Source organism: Penicillium concentricum, assembly GCF_028827145.1.
Source record: "Penicillium concentricum strain IBT 3081 chromosome Unknown utg000002l_segment0_segment0, whole genome shotgun sequence".
Lineage (NCBI taxonomy): Eukaryota > Fungi > Ascomycota > Eurotiomycetes > Eurotiales > Aspergillaceae > Penicillium > Penicillium concentricum.
The window spans coordinates 3106054-3122213 of NW_026622755.1; the positions used below are offsets into that span (position 1 = coordinate 3106054).

The following is a 16160-nucleotide window of genomic DNA, read 5'->3' on the forward strand; positions in this document are numbered from 1 at the left end:
AGCAGGCATAGTAAGTAGACTGTGTCATTATATATCTGCACCAAATCAGAAAAAGCACTTGCATATATTTGTATCAATATCGCCATGTAACGTAGGTCATGGTGCAGAGCACTCTGTAAAATCGATACAATTTCAATTAGACACAGTGCTAAAGAACATATTCATCATGCCCTCTGATCACTACTTTGTGTATTCCTAGGTTTTCAAGGTTACCTATTAGTAGCTCAAGTCCCATAAGCTACCTATGAAACCATGTCCCTGCCAACCCTTGAATCTTGACACAAAGGCGACAGGATCTTAGCCAATCTCGTTATTCTGACCCCAGTATATTTGTTCTTTGACTCGGTCGGACGCATTAAACCATATGACAACGAATCTTCTCTGATGTTCAAAGTCACTCAATACATACATAGCGTTAGACTGGTCCCAGAAATGAGATCTGCTTTTTGATGGTGTCTGCCTACGCCAACGATAATTTGAGGTCGATTTAGAGAGAATTTAAATAGTTGCAGTACCTGGCTTCGCTCTTCTTAGGATTTCCCTTTGATCTGCTGTCATGTAACCCCACAAATTGGTTGTTTGTATGCAGGTATCTACTACCCTGGTAGGCTAGACCCTTGGCAAGATTGTGCGTTATATCGCTTCTTCAAAGAGAACCTGCCATCCCAACTCCGAAGAGGAAAGAGTGATACCCGAACAAAGACCATTCGGCGTCACATTTGCACCAGGGGTTCCTCAGATGCACCGACTTTCTTTGTTGATGGTGGCGGAGGAGGCAGTTTGACTTGTTCTTTATTACAATTCAATATGATGTCCTCGAGTAAGAATGGTTTTAAGTGGCTCTTCAGAGACTCTCAGACCCTGCACTTTACTGTAAAGAGCATACTTGCGTTTCATATGATTCACTGACTGCATCAATGCATATAGCCTCCTCGATATTGTTCTGAGGCGTGATATCCGCGGTGGTGTTCTTTGGCGATAAATATAAAGCCGCGCGTTGTTCTTCAAAGAGCTTCGTCCTCTCAAGTAAATCTACACAAGATGGGGTCTTTCCAAAAGGGCATCTTCGTCGCTCTATGCGGTCTCGGTTTGATTCATGGAACAGTTGCCGTGTCTACATCTGCAGCTACAACTACAGATAGTGTTAGTACCTACCTTCCCAACGTCACTTCTACCCTAAATACTCACTCAGCATAGATGAAACCAGTCGCAACAGGATACACCTGCCCCTCTATTATTGTTGGCACCCAGGATACATGTGACAGCCTAGCTGTCAAGTGTGGTATCTCGGCAGCTTCGTTCGCTTCCCTCAACCCGAAGATTGCTTGCTCCTCTCTGGCCAAGGAAAAACCTGTCTGCTGTGAGTTGGGGGATCCTGCTTATCCACCGAAAGCAGGAACTGCGTGGTGTTACACTCATACTGTCCGCAGTGGGGAAACCTGCGCGAAGATTTCCGAGGCATACAAGATCACCGAGGCTAATATCGAGACTTGGAATGCCAATACTACCGCATGGTACGGCTGCAAGGATCTACGGGATGGGGGCCAAATTTGTCTCGACAAAGGCGAACCCCCAATGCCAGTTGCGATCGGTGATGCAATCTGTGGTCCCCAAGTGCCTGGAACAGGACGTCCGAAGATGTCGTTCATGATTCCTACTTTGAATCCATGCCCTGCCGGCCAATGTGTACGGTTGATCAAGATTTGAATTCGGTTTCGCTGCCTAGACTGACCATATCTATAGTGTTCTAAAAAGGGTCAGTGCGGTACTGGTGCAGACTTCTGTGGCTCAGGTGCACTCGCTATACCGGCTGGTGCACTGAACAAGGATGCTACAGGCCCTGCAAACAAAGTTTCATCTGAGTCTTCAACCAAAGACGCATCTGATGCCGCAGAGAAACAGGCGTCTGAGGCTGCGAAGAAAGATGCATCTAAAGCTAAAATTGTATTTGCAAGTGAAGCTACATCCGCGAAAACAACATCTGCAACTAAAGCTACATCAACGGCAGCTTCATCTACAACAAGCAAAGCTACATCCGGGGGAACCATTGTATCCTTGGTAGCTAAATCTCTATCGACATCGACCGAAAACAAGGATCCACATTTCTTCACGACAGATATACCCTTGATAGATGTACCCTTGACATATCTCCACCCGACCACAACCGTGCCTGCCAAAGAAGCAATGAAGGTGGTCGCTCATCTCCTGACCGTAGGTAAAAATGCTACAGCCGCCAATGCCATGTCTACTGCAACCACCGAGGCCACTTCTACTACAACCACCAAGGCCACTTCTACTACAAGTATTAGTACTACCAAGGTCACGTCTGTTACGACAAGCAAGGAAACCACCAAAACCCAAGTCAGAATAACAAAAACCGTCAAAGGTATTGCCACCGTACCCAGCGGATGGGAGCTGAGGATGTGGGATGAGCCCGGTTGCAAAGGCAGCTACGTTGTCCTTCAAGGTCACAACGCGAAGTTGGAGGACAGTGACTGCATGAAGTTCGGCTATAAGAGTGAGCTCAGCACCAATGTTGATGACGAATCCGTATCGTGTCGTTATTGGATTATGCCAGAAAAAGGTAATTGGCAGTGGAAAGATTGTCACGGCACTAATCTGAATAAACCCAAATCGTGGAGGATGTCGAATGGTCTCTGTACCGTCTCTCCTAATACAGAATGCGATCTTTGGAACGACATTTCCCAAACCTATGGCTGGCGGGGACCAGGTCAATGTCAAGATCGCCAACAAATGGATCCTGAGACATTTGGATCATTCAAATGTTATGTTGGATAGAAAGTGTGTTGGATGTTGGATAGGTAGGATAGAATGTAATGAATTTAGGCTGCCGCGCGGCAATACGAAGTCTTAGAGCCTCAAACCTTCCATCTCTCCTATGTTTCTCTTTTCCTTTTGAACATCTTTCAAATATCTTTACTTTCTCCCATATTGAAGTCATGGGTCGCCAAGCCGATGCTGCGTCATCGTCGCACTCACTCCATTCTCTTGAGGACGCTCCACCTCCATACACCGATGAGCCCGAACCCATTCTCGCCCCTTTTCAGCCTGTCCAACCTGTCCAACCTGTCCAACCTCCCACAAGCATCCGACCCTTGCGTCTAATCGACTCAGCCTATGTTCTCTCTGGCGGCAATGTCAAACCCCACGACAAGGTCTCTCTCACCCTCGAACCATCGCTCTCGAGCGATAGCGACGAGCTCTACAATGTCATCCGTCGACAAATAAAGCTACCGCCACGACCGCTACTCTACATCCACGGCACCCACACCGAATCCAGCAATGACAAAAAAAAGGAAACAACAACAGCAGCAACACCGTCACAGACTTCCAGTTCAGACTGGATCTGGCCGAGACAATGCTGACCGGCTGGGAAGGTGGATACATGGACGTGAACTGGAGAGAAATCGAAATTCTCACAGATGACGACCTCAAACCGGCGTATCGGGGAGGAATCCTCCGCTCGCGCACGTACAAGCCGCCCAAGTCGCGTGCTGCTATCAGTCTCGGGGAAGACAGCGATGCCCTCCTAGCCCGGGATAACGCTGATAACAGCCCTGCAGAGGTGAAAGCCCTCAAGATGTGGTGCGAGCGGTTCTGCCACGACCCCGCTTCTGTGAAATCGTATGCTCTGCCCCTTCTCGCGCACAAAATACACTGCTAATCTCGATTCATCCATAAAGATTCACTGTGCATCGCGAAATCTCCGGCTTCGACTCCAACGCTATGCGTAACGTCCTCACCTCCCACATCCGCGAACTTAACTACCGCGGCTCCATAAACTTCAGCCTCTCTACCGCCCATCGCTCTGTCACAATCTACTCACCGCACTGGATCAACCGGCTCCGCACGAACCGCTTCGTTTGGTGGGTGGTCGTCATCCTCCAGCTCTGGATTATCACGTGGCCGGTTATCTTCTTCATGGAGAAGAGATACGAGGTCGTCCATACGCGCTGGAACGCGTCGCTTATACCGGAGTCGGACTCTCCCCTGGCTAAGTGCTACGCGTTTGGTCGTGATGAGTCTTCTCTGGCAGAGTACTGGGCTCCGGCTGTTAAGCAGGCGGCGTGGACGCGGCGGCATGGCGAAGGTAATCTTTTGACGAGGATGGACGCGGATCGCTTGCAGGGCTATAGTACACAGCAGCTGCTTGGTCTTCGTGCTGCTAGTTCGGATACTGAGCTAGACCGCCGACAGCGGGTTAATAGTGGTGAAGCTGGATTTGTTGATAATATTGTAGGTCTGGTGAGAGGGATTGGAGAGGTTGGGCAGGATTGGAGGCTTTCCGCTGGATGGGGTGCTAACTGTTAATTTGGGTCTATTCTGGGTTTCTTTTGCTTGTCTCGACTGTGTGGCCCGGAGAATGGGTTTTATCCGAGACTGGACCTCGTTTATAGCCCTGGGGACAGGTATAGGTGCCTAATTAAGTCATCTACGTGAAGTCCTCCAGGGCTAACGAGATGTCAGCCAATCCTTTGGGATTTTCTTTTGCCCATAACATATCCCTCGTGAACTCGATTTAGCTACTTCTACTTATGGATATTACTTACATATGGATATATGAGATCTTGAAATTCAGGGGCCTTTTGTCTTATGTAAAGTAGGGTTTACTGCCCAGGTGACACGATTGACATCGGGAAGTCCTACATCCACATAGGTTGGTTGTCGGTCTACATGTCTGTTGCTGGCTCTCGAATCATACGCAAGCAAGAAAGGGTTTCTAATAGGATTTCATTCTCATGCCGTCGGCGAGAGCAGTAGCGATATCGATGTGAACTCTGGAAGATTGAAGTCATTCTCAACATTGTTACTGCCTTGACATTGGGGTCCGGCCTTTTTCATCTTGGGATCATTGTCGCAGTCGGCTCTCGATTTCAAGTTAAATTTAGCCAAACACCACACACTGCTTTGTTCGCATAATGTAATACTCATTCATCGTGCGCTTAGCGTCGAGGATCTCCATTTGATCCACATGCTTTGCCTCGATTCTCTTTGTTCTATTGGTAAGTCACTTGGTCAACCCCCTAATTTCCTTGTTCTTCAAGTTTCTATACATACTAATTGTTTGGTCTGTTTCATCTTAATATAGATCGGATGCAAGCACTGACTTGATCATGCACCGACGTCTCTTTGGGCAGCCTTTTGTCCAGAACTATATAATATCCGCTTGGTCCAGCATCTAGCTAAGCCAGCCAAGCATATCAATTCCCAAATACCAAGATCAGAAACACTCCAGGACTTGCAAATCCACGTATATTTTCATTTGATATTTTCAACACCATGTCCGAACCTACCAAATCTACCGAATCTACTAAACCTGCCGAGCCTACCTCTTCTCCCATCAAGACTCGAATCGCCAATTTATTCCGTCGTGGTAACACTGACGGTGGAGACGATACCGACACACCTCTACGCGACCTTTTCAAGAAAAAGGACAAAAAGCGTAAAGACGACAGCGTTGGCGACAACCCAGAGGCTCCGGCCGCCAAACGTCCTGCCACTGGGCCACCGGGACTCGGGAGAGCTATACGTACATTATCGTCCAGGGCAGCAAATCAGAATCCAGCACCAGGGGATCCCAGGCCAGAAACCGAGGAAGATCCCGAGACAAGCCTCCCCACGTTACCTACCACTCCCAGAAGTGCTCGGGTGATCGCCAGTAGGATTAGTGCGAGTATGAATCCAGACCGAGTTCAGGTATCAGGCAAAACACCCACGAAGAAAATGATCTCGGAATATCAAACGAAGGGGGCTGAGTTTGAACGCTGGATGGCCAACCCGACCATGAATACGCCTCCATGTCCAGTGGTCCAGTCTACGGTAACCATGGCCGATTTAACCTGCGACATTGGCGCCAATAAGGCAGAATTTGATGTATGGCAATCTGAGTTGGTTGCGCCACCGAAGGAACTCAGAGAGAATCTTCAATCGACAAATCTTCCAAGGGATCCGACAAAGAAGACCTGGATATATTCAGTTTTACAGCGCAGTGGGCTAAACAAGGTGTCGCATTACCAGCATTACATCGTGACAGGTGCTATCGTTGCTAGCGATATTCATAGAAGGAATACGGGAACCCAGTGGGCTGACATTGCTATAGCTTTATATAAACATGCGGCCGAAATCGACACTCTCCGATATATTTACTACACAACAGTTGAGAATGAAGAGACCCTTCCACTGGTGAGAAAGGAGCTCTACCCAAGAAACAATCTTCCTAGTCCCAATAGTAAAGTTTCTCCTGCACCTGTCGAAACTTGGCAGTTTGGTGCTGCTGGATTCCGGGCAATCCTGGGATCACAACTAGGAAGAGCAACGGGGCGTCTTGTTCTAGCGGCTTGGCCACGAGGTACGCATCAGATCTCTAGAATCCATACTTGGTTTTGGAGAGATGATCTACATATGCGGTTCGATATTGAGCGTATTGTACAGAAAGACAAGGCGAGAAAGAAGCCAGGCTTATTTGATTCAACAACTACCAAAGGAAAAGGAAAAGGGAAGGGAGGAGCAGCTAAGTGAGGAGCAAAGGCTAATAAGGCTGTTCAACACCTATTGATCCAGCTGCTGCATCGGCGTGATTCCTTTTTGCGGGTTTCCAACAGATTTCAAGTACATGGGCTATGGGGATAAACTCCCTACAGATTGCTTGTCTAAATTATAAGTCCTCGATTTGCATGTTTATTGAACCGATCGTTGCCTGGGACAGAAGTTGGCTTTGTCTAACAAGTTGATATAGTTGATGTTTTGGCCAGAAATATAGTTTTTTTTATATATATAAAAAGGCTGGAGTATCTATCAATAAACACTTTTACGCAAAATCTTCAATAACTAGAGCATGTCTATATAAGCTATAAATGCACAGAGCCACTCGTAGCATCAAGACTATCAAGGCTGCGAAGAAACTATATATATATATATATATATATCCATAGGCTGAAGATATACATAATTTCGCTAATGCGAGTCATTGGGATATATAAACCAGCTTCCCTTTGAGAACCATGATTTACAAGTTTGGTTTATAACACTTCTTGAACATATGGCACTGGCTTCAAATGTTAGATAGAAATGTAGTACATAACATGCCGACGTTGATGTTTTTGGTCGTCAGTTTATTACACTGCCCCCAAGTGAGTAGTACTATTTTCTGCTTTGTGTGACAATGCCAGAGCTACAAATGCTATAGAGGACACTGACTCCGAGAAGCAATGGGGTTTCTATGACAATAATGTAAAATTTGGGTTACCAGTATATAAGAATATGAGCAGGTCAGCTCCGTTTCATTCAACACTAGGCACAGATACCAAATACTGCTATACACCAACTAGAAAGCATCTCGCCATCCCCCCATTTGCAAAGCCCAATGATCATCACAGGGTGAAAAAAATAAAGGCCAGATAAAAAAAAGATACATGCCAAGGAGAATTGAAAAAAGATATGATCAAGCCCCCTTCATAAAAAGGTAGGAGCATTACAGGAGAATGAAAGCGGCACCGAACAAAGTCGACAGAACAGTCACCATACCGACGGAAGCGGCAGCGAAACCGAACTGGGAAGGCTTGAGGCCAGGAGCAGCACCCTCGGAGCTGGTGCTGGAAGCAGCAGAGCCTCCGCTGGTGGCAGCGGAGACCTCACCGGAGCCCTGGGTGGCATCGCCAGAGGACTCGGTGCCGGCGTCTTGGCTGCCCTTACCGGAGAATCCCACACCCTTGCCGGCACCCTCCGTCAGGTACTTCTTGGCGGGGGCGGGCATGGCGGGGAGGAGAGCATCGGCGTCGACGTTCCAGTTGGGCTTCTGCTTGACGGGGCAGCCGGAGGCACCACCGGTGGCGTTGTAGCCGCCGTTACCCTTGGGGTTGTCGGTCGCCGAGAAGGAAGCCTTGAGAGCCTTGTAATCCTTGTTGGTGATGACCTCGTCACCATCGATCTTGACCAGGCCGTACTTGTTGCCGCCCTCGGTGTACTCGTAGACCAGACCGCCGGAGTAGACGGGGGTCATCTTGTCGGAGTAGAGGGCCTTAACCTCGTTGAACTCGCGGGTGTTGGTGTTGCAGCCGTACTCGGAGAGGAAGAGGGGGAGTCCGTAGCCGGTGAAGTTCTTCACCTTCTGGTCCCAGCCGGAGGTGGTGAAGGAGGAGGGATCGCACCAGGAGTAGTCGTTGAAGGCGAAGAAGTCGGAGCGCTCGTCGTCGGTACCGCAGTTCATGTACTCGGCCATCTCGAGACGGTTGGTGTTGACATCAGCGGCGGAGTATCCGACGGGGACGTGGCGGAGCTTGCGAGAGCGGAGGTAAGTGCGCATGTCACGGGTGACGGCCTTGACGTAAGGAGCGGCCGCAGAGGATGGGCCGTCATCGACGACCTCGTTACCGGAGAAGAAGGCCAGGGTATTATCGTACTTGGCGAACTTCTCCATGGTGGCGAAGATGTACTGGAGGTAGACGTCGTTGTAGGACTTCTTGGGCTTGTCACGGTTGATGGAGTACTTGGGGGTGTTGACATCGAGAACGAGGTAGATGCCGGCCTCGGCGAGGGCCTCCATGCACTCGTCGTGGTCCTTGGAGTTATCGACGGAGTAGACACGGATGGTGTTCAGGCCCAATTCCTTGAAGTTCTTGATGTCACGCTTGCAACCATCGGCATCAGCGATGGGATCGCCGAGGTCGGAAGAACCACCGGGCTGGTAGTCGACACCGCGCATGTAGAAACGATCCTCGCCCTTGAAGAAGGCGTTACCCTTGACAGTGATGGGGGTGATATCACTGCCACGGGCCTTGATGGTTGCGGCACCGAGGACGGTTGAGGCGCCCAAGGTGATGGCCGTGGCCATGGAGGCAACTGTGGCCTTCATAATGTGAGAATAAGTGGGGAAAAAGAGCGAAACTTGATATAAACGAGAGTGGGAAAAATAGAAGCGCTCCGAGGATTAAAAGAGTGAATGACAGACTGAGAAACGAAAGTGAGGTCAGAAAGAATGAAAAGGAAGAGAAGAAAAAGGCAAGGGATGAAAGGAGTTATGAGGCCAAGACCTCCCCCCGAGCGGCAAATGGGCTGTGTTACTGCCAAGGGTCCTATGTACAGTGGCTCTTTGCTTTGTCCTGATCAGCAAGGGTCAGATTACAGTGGACTTTTTATGTGGAGACGACCCTGAATAAGGGTTGTTAATAGGTTACTTTGGATTATTTATTTATTTTTTCTCTTGGATCGTCAGGTCCTATCCTAACATCTGATGATATAGGTATATACAAATGCATTCCAATTATATCTGTGTATCATATCAAATGTATTTATCTTCTAATTCCACTGCATAACTATTTACATATCCAACTTGATTTATTCTTGCTGCCTCCATAAAACCGCGAGTGGAGAGCCCTAGCTTGGCGATGACGCACCTCCATCTGGGCAAGTCGATCGCACTTCAGGGGTCTTGGGACGCTAACAGTGCAGACATTACAAGGGTCTAAGGGGTCAAACTATAGGGGTCAAAGGTCAAATGCTCTCAAATTCTAGATTCCCAATCAAAGAATCAAGTCAATATTTTACTTTTTTTATTCGCTAAAACACTTGTCTCGGCGCCACGATACCCACCTGAGCGCCATGGACACTCATTTCCAAACGGTCTATACATAGACCTGAGACACTTGCATAATGACTGTGCATCAAAATGATCTATTATTTCTTTACGTTTCGAATGTAAAAGTACATTCTGATATTGTATAATCCTAACATAATCCTATTAACATAACTTCAAATGATTCTCTAGACTTAGATATTGGCCCATATTCTAAAGTTCAGAATGTCTCACTAATTCCATCTTGTCGGCTATAACGTCCACCCACAAAGTTGATATACCCCAGACTCGATATGGACAATCCCCAAATGCCCCTGAAAAACCTTCCGACTATAAATATTCGGCCAAGACAACCAACATCGGAAGTGAAAATATAGCGGTCGCCTATTCTCTCAGCCCAAGGTTTAGTCCACCTTGACGCCCAAAATATTCTACACTCCTCAATGTCATTGCCACGCAGAGATGGTGAGACAAGTTTACTCACAACCTTGGAGGGTTACTCAAATGCTCAAGCCTCCAAGCTCACCGTGTTATTCCCGCCAAGAACCGCCAAGTCGTGACCGGAAAACGGAACATCACGTGTCTAGATTTATTTACACAATTGGAGCTATGTACGGAGTACTCCGTGTTCCGTATTCCGTACCTACATACCCAAATGTTTAAGCAGTGCGACGCTTCTTCAATTTATCAGTCCCATGCACCCAATCCAACAACCCCAACGACCCATAATTCAAATTGAACTTCTCATGATGAAGATCATGCATCTTAGCCTTGTGACAAAAGAAATCATACCCACTATGAACCGTCGCCGTATTCATCAGCTCATAAGCCAAGAACACCCAAAAAGTCACAACATGACTCCCCAACAACTGCGGCGGCAGAGAGATAGGCAACGTATTAGCGAAGATATGCTCAATCGGATGGGCGAATTGAGCAGCCAGCGCGATCGGAGCAGTGAATCGGTGATGTTTCTTATGGATGGGGATGTAGAGGGCGGGTATATGCAGGAGTCGGTGGCTGTAGTAGAATAGAGCTTCGCGAATCAACAAGCTGAAGAAGACGTCGCGGAGGATCTCGACCGGCGCTGGTAGGGAGGTCTCGATGCGATAGGTAGATTTAATGCCAGCATGGCTGGCTGCGAACAGCAATGTCAGATGCAGGACAGACGATAGGATCTGGTTCTGTAGCACGACTAGAAAGCAGCGCACAATCTCGCGACGGTTCGGCTGTTTGGGTGCTGGTTGGATTTTGTGGCGCTGGGAGAAAGATGGCGCTAGCACGTCGAGGAGCATATAGCATATTGATGGTAGCCAGAAGGTGAGGAATTGGGCGAGAAGTGTGCCCACAAACTCGATTTTCTGGGGCGAGTAAGTGGCCACGATGTGAGCCCAGTACGCTGTGGCTTGGGGTAGGACCTGATCCAGGATGCTTTTCGGGATCTCCATGGTTGCGCATGTAAAGTGTTTGTCCAAGAACTGGCAGGATCTGGGGTTGATGTTAAATGTGAATTCTTTACCTCCGTATATACCCCTGCCTCGGTTAGTTCCCCAGACCCTTTCCCCCGCAGCGGGCGATCGTTTTGCTCGCCATGTGAGAAAGCTTAAAGCCCGGGTATCTGTAACTTATGATCGCCTATTGAACTAGATCAAAGGCACATGAAGAAGTTTGTCCGCTAAGCGAAATGAAAACATAGACGATTTGAAAGAGGAAGGAGCGAAGCTGTGAGCGGCCCGAGCGTGACCCGGTACAACAATGCGTGAACATACACCCCGAAACAGGAGAACTGGAACCCTCTAAGGTTGGCATCGCGTTTTATGCTCAGTCTTTGATATAAAATATCAGAGTACGCATCGCTTGTTCCCGAGAGCCTCAGAGGACCACCTCGATATCCGACTAATCCATAAAGATGCTTAACTACCTAGAACATAGCCTGAGGGCTCTTCGCCAACGTCAAAGACCACGATTCTAAGCTCCTCACCAAAGCCACAGCCACAGCCACAGCGAATCGAGTATCAAGGAGGGGCCTGTACGGCTCGCGGCTAGACGTCCGGTGGTAGAGCACCCAGCAGAAGGTGTAGACCGATTCCCAACGCCAAGTTGGCCGCCTACATTGCCTGAGACAAGGCAGTATCATTTCGTCAGGGCCAATCCAGATACACCTCTGCCTATGAAAATTATTCGTGGGGTCTAATATGAAATTCCCTCGACAGCGACGGGCTTGACTGAGACAGGTCTTGACATTGCCGCGGAACTGGGTGCTCTAGAGGGTGGTTTTCGATATGGAAAGAACCGTCAAGGAGACTGTTTATATCCAGCCTAAGATGTTCCTTTTCCATGGGCCATATCGGTACTTTTTCACGCTTGTTACTTTCATCCAGTCTATCGATGGTAGCGGGACAGGATGTGTTCATGCGTACGGACTACGGATCTTGCGAGATATAGAGGGCAAGGGTCCTGGGGATAGATTGGGATTTATGAGAGAAAATACGATTGATTTTCATTTCGGGATTTGGTGTTGGCTTGCTAGGGTAGTTCCAGGTTTTGATGTGGATTCATCCTCTTAGTGCTATCACATGCTTCTATGAGTGAAGCTACGGGTATATCTAACCAATCCGGATAGGAATAATGCAATGATAATCAACTATCTGTGCTGTGATATGAATGGCTTTGCATTCTGTGGTCTATATCTATATACAACATAGAGCATGTCAATACGAGAATTGTCATTGTCAAAGATATAGAACGCCTGATATTGAGGACATTCAACCATGTGAGCATAGCGTGTGATATCTGCAGCGTGATAGACTTAGCAAGCTTAGCTCGTTCGATAGTATAGCAATGCATGTTTCACCCTATGTGGACTTGCTATAATTGTGGAGAGAACCGGTCTAACGCGGTACGGTGTAGTTCCTGCTACAACGGTCCAGGTTAGTTGAAGTTGAATTTAAACGCTCAGCCCAAGAGATGGAAAAATAGCTGGTCGCCTAAAGAGCCAACAATCCAAGGCCGTATACGACTTATCCGATTACCTACTTGGATACGAGGTACCTCGTTGGTCGGGTATCTGTTACCATAATCAAGGTCATCCCATTGGCCATGGCCTTGCAGCCGGTTACCCATGCCATCCCAACAAATGCAGCTATAATTTCAAGATTGACTAGAAAACCCTCTCTACCCCACTCGCTCAAACAGGGAAGTAAGTATACATGTCAAATTCGGACATAATTCGCCTAAATACTACACAGACCTGGACGACGAACAATCTCCTAACAAATATATGGAAGATAATTGGCTTGTAAAACCAGCTCACCAAGCTCTCATAATGGCCTGTCACTCTGTATCATCGAGGGAAAAAAGTACACGCCACCGATCAATCCGTACGATGAGGCACTTTTACCCCTGTAAAGTGACAGCTCACACACTGACAGGCAGGAACCTGCATAGCCAAGTTTTATTCCGACTTTCCGAGTTCGCTAAAATATAGACTAAACTAAAATACTCCGTCGACTTACATATATCATACAAGGGATACTATCAGGGTTTATTAGCTCGATGGGAGGTCGGGGGCTACTTATAAATCGTGGTCATGGACCAGGTAGAAAGATTCTGCAAGAATTTGATTAGCCGTAGGGCATTTTTTTGGGATTGACAGGATGGTTGGTTTTTATCAGTCTTTCTTGGTCATTACCCTGGGGATTTTGGTTTCGGCAGCCGACTTCTCTTCAGTTGATATCGACTTCTCCTTTGCCAAGCAGTGTGGAAAGCGCAATACTGCTGTGCGGAAGGAATGGTGTGTGTTTCTTGGTTTTCTGGGGCCAATTGAGAACTGACATTGTATAGGGGAGAGTTGAAGAAAGGGGAGCGGATCGATTATATCGATGCGGTATTGTGTATGCAACGGCAGCCTCAGCATCTTCCAAGAGACAAGTACCCGGGAGTGCAGAACCGCTTTGACGATTTTGTGGCGTAGGTTCCCTACAGCCTCATTATGGATGCTAGGGATTGAGTACTCACATACCATACAGTACCCATATCAACTACACACTCAATGTCCATCTTAGTGGTCTATTCCTCCCGTGGCACCGTCACTTCATCTGGCTCTGGGAGACAGCCCTGCGCGACGAGTGTGGTTACACTGGCCATCTCCCGTAAGTACCATCAACCACAACCCCCCGAAACCATAATAACACAAACCAGATACTGGAACTGGCCATTATGGTCCGAGAATCTAAAAGCCAGCCCACTGTTCGACTGCAGCGACAGCTCCCTCTCCGGCGACGGCGAATACAACCCGGAAGAAGAAAGCATCTCAGGCGGCGCCGTAACTCTCCCACGCGGATCAGGTGGTGGCTGTGTCCGATGTGGACCATTCAAAGACATGAAAGTCCATATGGGCCCATTTGATCGCAATATCGCCTCATTCACCAAACTCCCCGCCCCAGGCTTCGACTACAACCCGCGCTGCTTTAATCGCAGTCTGAACAATTTCGTCAGTAGCAACTACGATAACGTGACCATCGTCGACAGACTCCTGGCCGCGACCAATATTTCCGATTTCCAAGTCGTCATGGATTACTGGCCCGCACGACCGGACGGGGTTCTGGGCGTTCATGGCGGCGGACATTTCAGCCTCGGAGCCACCCTCCAAGATTTGTTCGCGTCGCCGCAGGACCCGGCTTTTATGCTCCACCACGGTATGATCGATCGGTTGTGGAGTATTTGGCAAGCGAAGGATGAGAATAATCGGTTTGCGCTTAATGGGACGAATAGGATTACTAATCCACCCGATGCGAGGATTGTTACGTTAGATATGATGATGGAGTTTGGTGTGCTCGATCGGTCTCGGTCGGTCGGTGAGGTTATGGATCCGACTAGATACTATTGTTATTCGTATAGTTGATGTGCCGAGGTTGGATAAACTCCTAAGTCACACCGGGAGATTCAAGTTTAATGAGAACCATGGAAGGTCCAGGGGAGCTTGAAATGCCCCTTTTGAAATTTCCTGATGGAGTAAAAAGGAAATAGTGCATAATAGTGCATGACAACACGACTTTGTTTACTATTGTTAGCGCTGAGACCAGGCCAATAATGGTGGAGCACCGTACTTTTTTTCGTGTTATTCGTGTTATTCGTGTCACAGTTTCCTCCAATTGATAACGTAGGTACGTAGGTACTCCATATGGAGGCTGACATAAATATAGCAGTTCGTCTCGGTATCCATCAAGCGTTTTCTTTGGGCCGATCCGAGACATTTGATAGGTCTGGCCGTGAAAAATCAGCCACGCCGAAGATATTCTCGGGTTTATCTTCACTAGTGTGAAAAATCAAGAAATACATATCCAAGAAAAGAAAAAAGTGAAAAAAACATTTAGATACTTGCCACTTGAGTGTGGCTCCTTCTGTTTGTTTCTTTACTTTCTGTTTTCTAATCTTCCCTTCTCCTCACCTTTGTTCCTCTTACTCCCATCTCCCCCATCTCCTTATCAGACTATCTTCAGCCTCTCATAATGTTGCGTATCAGCCTTCTTCAATTGCTTTTTGTCACACTGATCGCTCTGTCTGCGGTCTTCGCAGTAGACGTCAAGGAGACACATCGTGAGTCTCTCCAAGAAGCCCTCACCGACATCAAGGCAGTCTCGCTCCATGATGCTCTGCATACTCTTTCCGCCAAATTCCGTCATGGTATATTCCCGACTGACCTTCATGCCGCCGAAGCCCTGCAAAGTGAAGAGCCCGCCATTGCAAGCCTGATCAAGCTCGCCAAGCGTCAGAGCAATGCCACTTCCAGCCCTGAGACAACCCCGGCTCCGGTTCCTTCTGTGACTACTTCCAGCACCGAATCAGCCACTGAGCCGTCTACCACTTCAGCACCTGAGACTAGTGAGACCAGCTCGGCCTCTCCCACTGAGCCCACTACCAACGTGCAGCCAACCACAACCTCGGCCAGCTCTACCAGCTCTACCAGCTCTACCAGCTCTACCAGCTCTACCAGCTCTACCAGCTCTGCTAGCTCCACCAGCTCCACCAGCTCTGCATCGGTCCCCAGCGAGACCTCCACGGTCACAACCCAGACCACTGCGAAGCCCACCACTTCCACTACTCAGTCGACCACGGCGTCCTCGACTACCGAAACCACTCACTCGACGACCACTGTGCCTTCAACTCTGTCAACTACCAAGAGCACTTCATCCACCTCGTCGACCACTCACTCAACTACTGCCCAAACCACTGAGCACACCACCGAGCACACCAGCTTGAGCACTTCTACCTTCAAGAGCACTACCACCATGCCCGACGGCACCCTGAGCACCATCACCTCCATCACTGTCATCACCCCAGAGGCAACTGGCAAAGCCACCGGCACCGTCGCTGGCAAGCCTGGTCTGCAGACCAATGCCGCCGCAGTGGCTACTGGCATGGCTCGTGAGGTTGTCGCCATGTTTGGTGGCGCCGTCGTGGTCGCAATGGCTCTGTAATGGATTGATTTTGTCTTTATTGCCTGCTTGCATCTTTATTTCGAACGGCGTTTTCTAGCACTTCGCATCGGCTCTGCATCTTCATGACTATT

General features: G+C 48.4%; 7 protein-coding genes across 7 annotated transcripts; 5 read left to right on the top strand and 2 right to left on the bottom strand.

Annotated features, from left to right (window-relative positions):
- Nucleotides 1–1197: 1197 nt before the first annotated feature.
- On the top strand, nucleotides 1198–2799 carry N7517_004776 (Peptidoglycan-binding Lysin subgroup; the record flags this gene model as incomplete). Its single annotated transcript, XM_056722506.1, has 2 exons — nucleotides 1198–1686; nucleotides 1744–2799. The coding sequence occupies 2 exons, from the start codon at nucleotides 1198–1200 to the stop codon at nucleotides 2797–2799; spliced, it is 1545 nt and encodes a 514-aa protein (XP_056578756.1).
- A 161-nt stretch (nucleotides 2800–2960) lies between these two features.
- N7517_004777 (uncharacterized protein) lies at nucleotides 2961–4332 on the top strand (the record flags this gene model as incomplete). Its single annotated transcript, XM_056722507.1, has 3 exons — nucleotides 2961–3237; nucleotides 3318–3645; nucleotides 3705–4332. The coding sequence occupies 3 exons, from the start codon at nucleotides 2961–2963 to the stop codon at nucleotides 4330–4332; spliced, it is 1233 nt and encodes a 410-aa protein (XP_056578757.1).
- A 969-nt stretch (nucleotides 4333–5301) lies between these two features.
- N7517_004778 (uncharacterized protein) lies at nucleotides 5302–6540 on the top strand (the record flags this gene model as incomplete). The annotated part of the gene is made up of 1 exon (XM_056722508.1): nucleotides 5302–6540. One exon carries the CDS (start codon nucleotides 5302–5304, stop codon nucleotides 6538–6540), a length of 1239 nt encoding a protein of 412 aa, XP_056578758.1.
- A 952-nt stretch (nucleotides 6541–7492) lies between these two features.
- gel1 (1,3-beta-glucanosyltransferase gel1) lies at nucleotides 7493–8872 on the bottom strand (the record flags this gene model as incomplete). Its single annotated transcript, XM_056722509.1, has 1 exon — nucleotides 7493–8872. One exon carries the CDS (start codon nucleotides 8870–8872, stop codon nucleotides 7493–7495), a length of 1380 nt encoding a protein of 459 aa, XP_056578759.1.
- A 1379-nt stretch (nucleotides 8873–10251) lies between these two features.
- Nucleotides 10252–11037, bottom strand: N7517_004780 (sterol desaturase family protein; the record flags this gene model as incomplete). Its single annotated transcript, XM_056722510.1, has 1 exon — nucleotides 10252–11037. One exon carries the CDS (start codon nucleotides 11035–11037, stop codon nucleotides 10252–10254), a length of 786 nt encoding a protein of 261 aa, XP_056578760.1.
- Nucleotides 11038–13245: 2208 nt separating this feature from the next.
- Nucleotides 13246–14492, top strand: N7517_004781 (tyrosinase family protein; the record flags this gene model as incomplete). Its single annotated transcript, XM_056722511.1, has 4 exons — nucleotides 13246–13382; nucleotides 13433–13558; nucleotides 13618–13740; nucleotides 13790–14492. The coding sequence occupies 4 exons, from the start codon at nucleotides 13246–13248 to the stop codon at nucleotides 14490–14492; spliced, it is 1089 nt and encodes a 362-aa protein (XP_056578761.1).
- Nucleotides 14493–15099: 607 nt separating this feature from the next.
- N7517_004782 (putative GPI anchored cell wall protein (Dan4)) lies at nucleotides 15100–16068 on the top strand (the record flags this gene model as incomplete). Its single annotated transcript, XM_056722512.1, has 1 exon — nucleotides 15100–16068. One exon carries the CDS (start codon nucleotides 15100–15102, stop codon nucleotides 16066–16068), a length of 969 nt encoding a protein of 322 aa, XP_056578762.1.
- Between the last annotated feature and the right edge of the window lie 92 nt (nucleotides 16069–16160).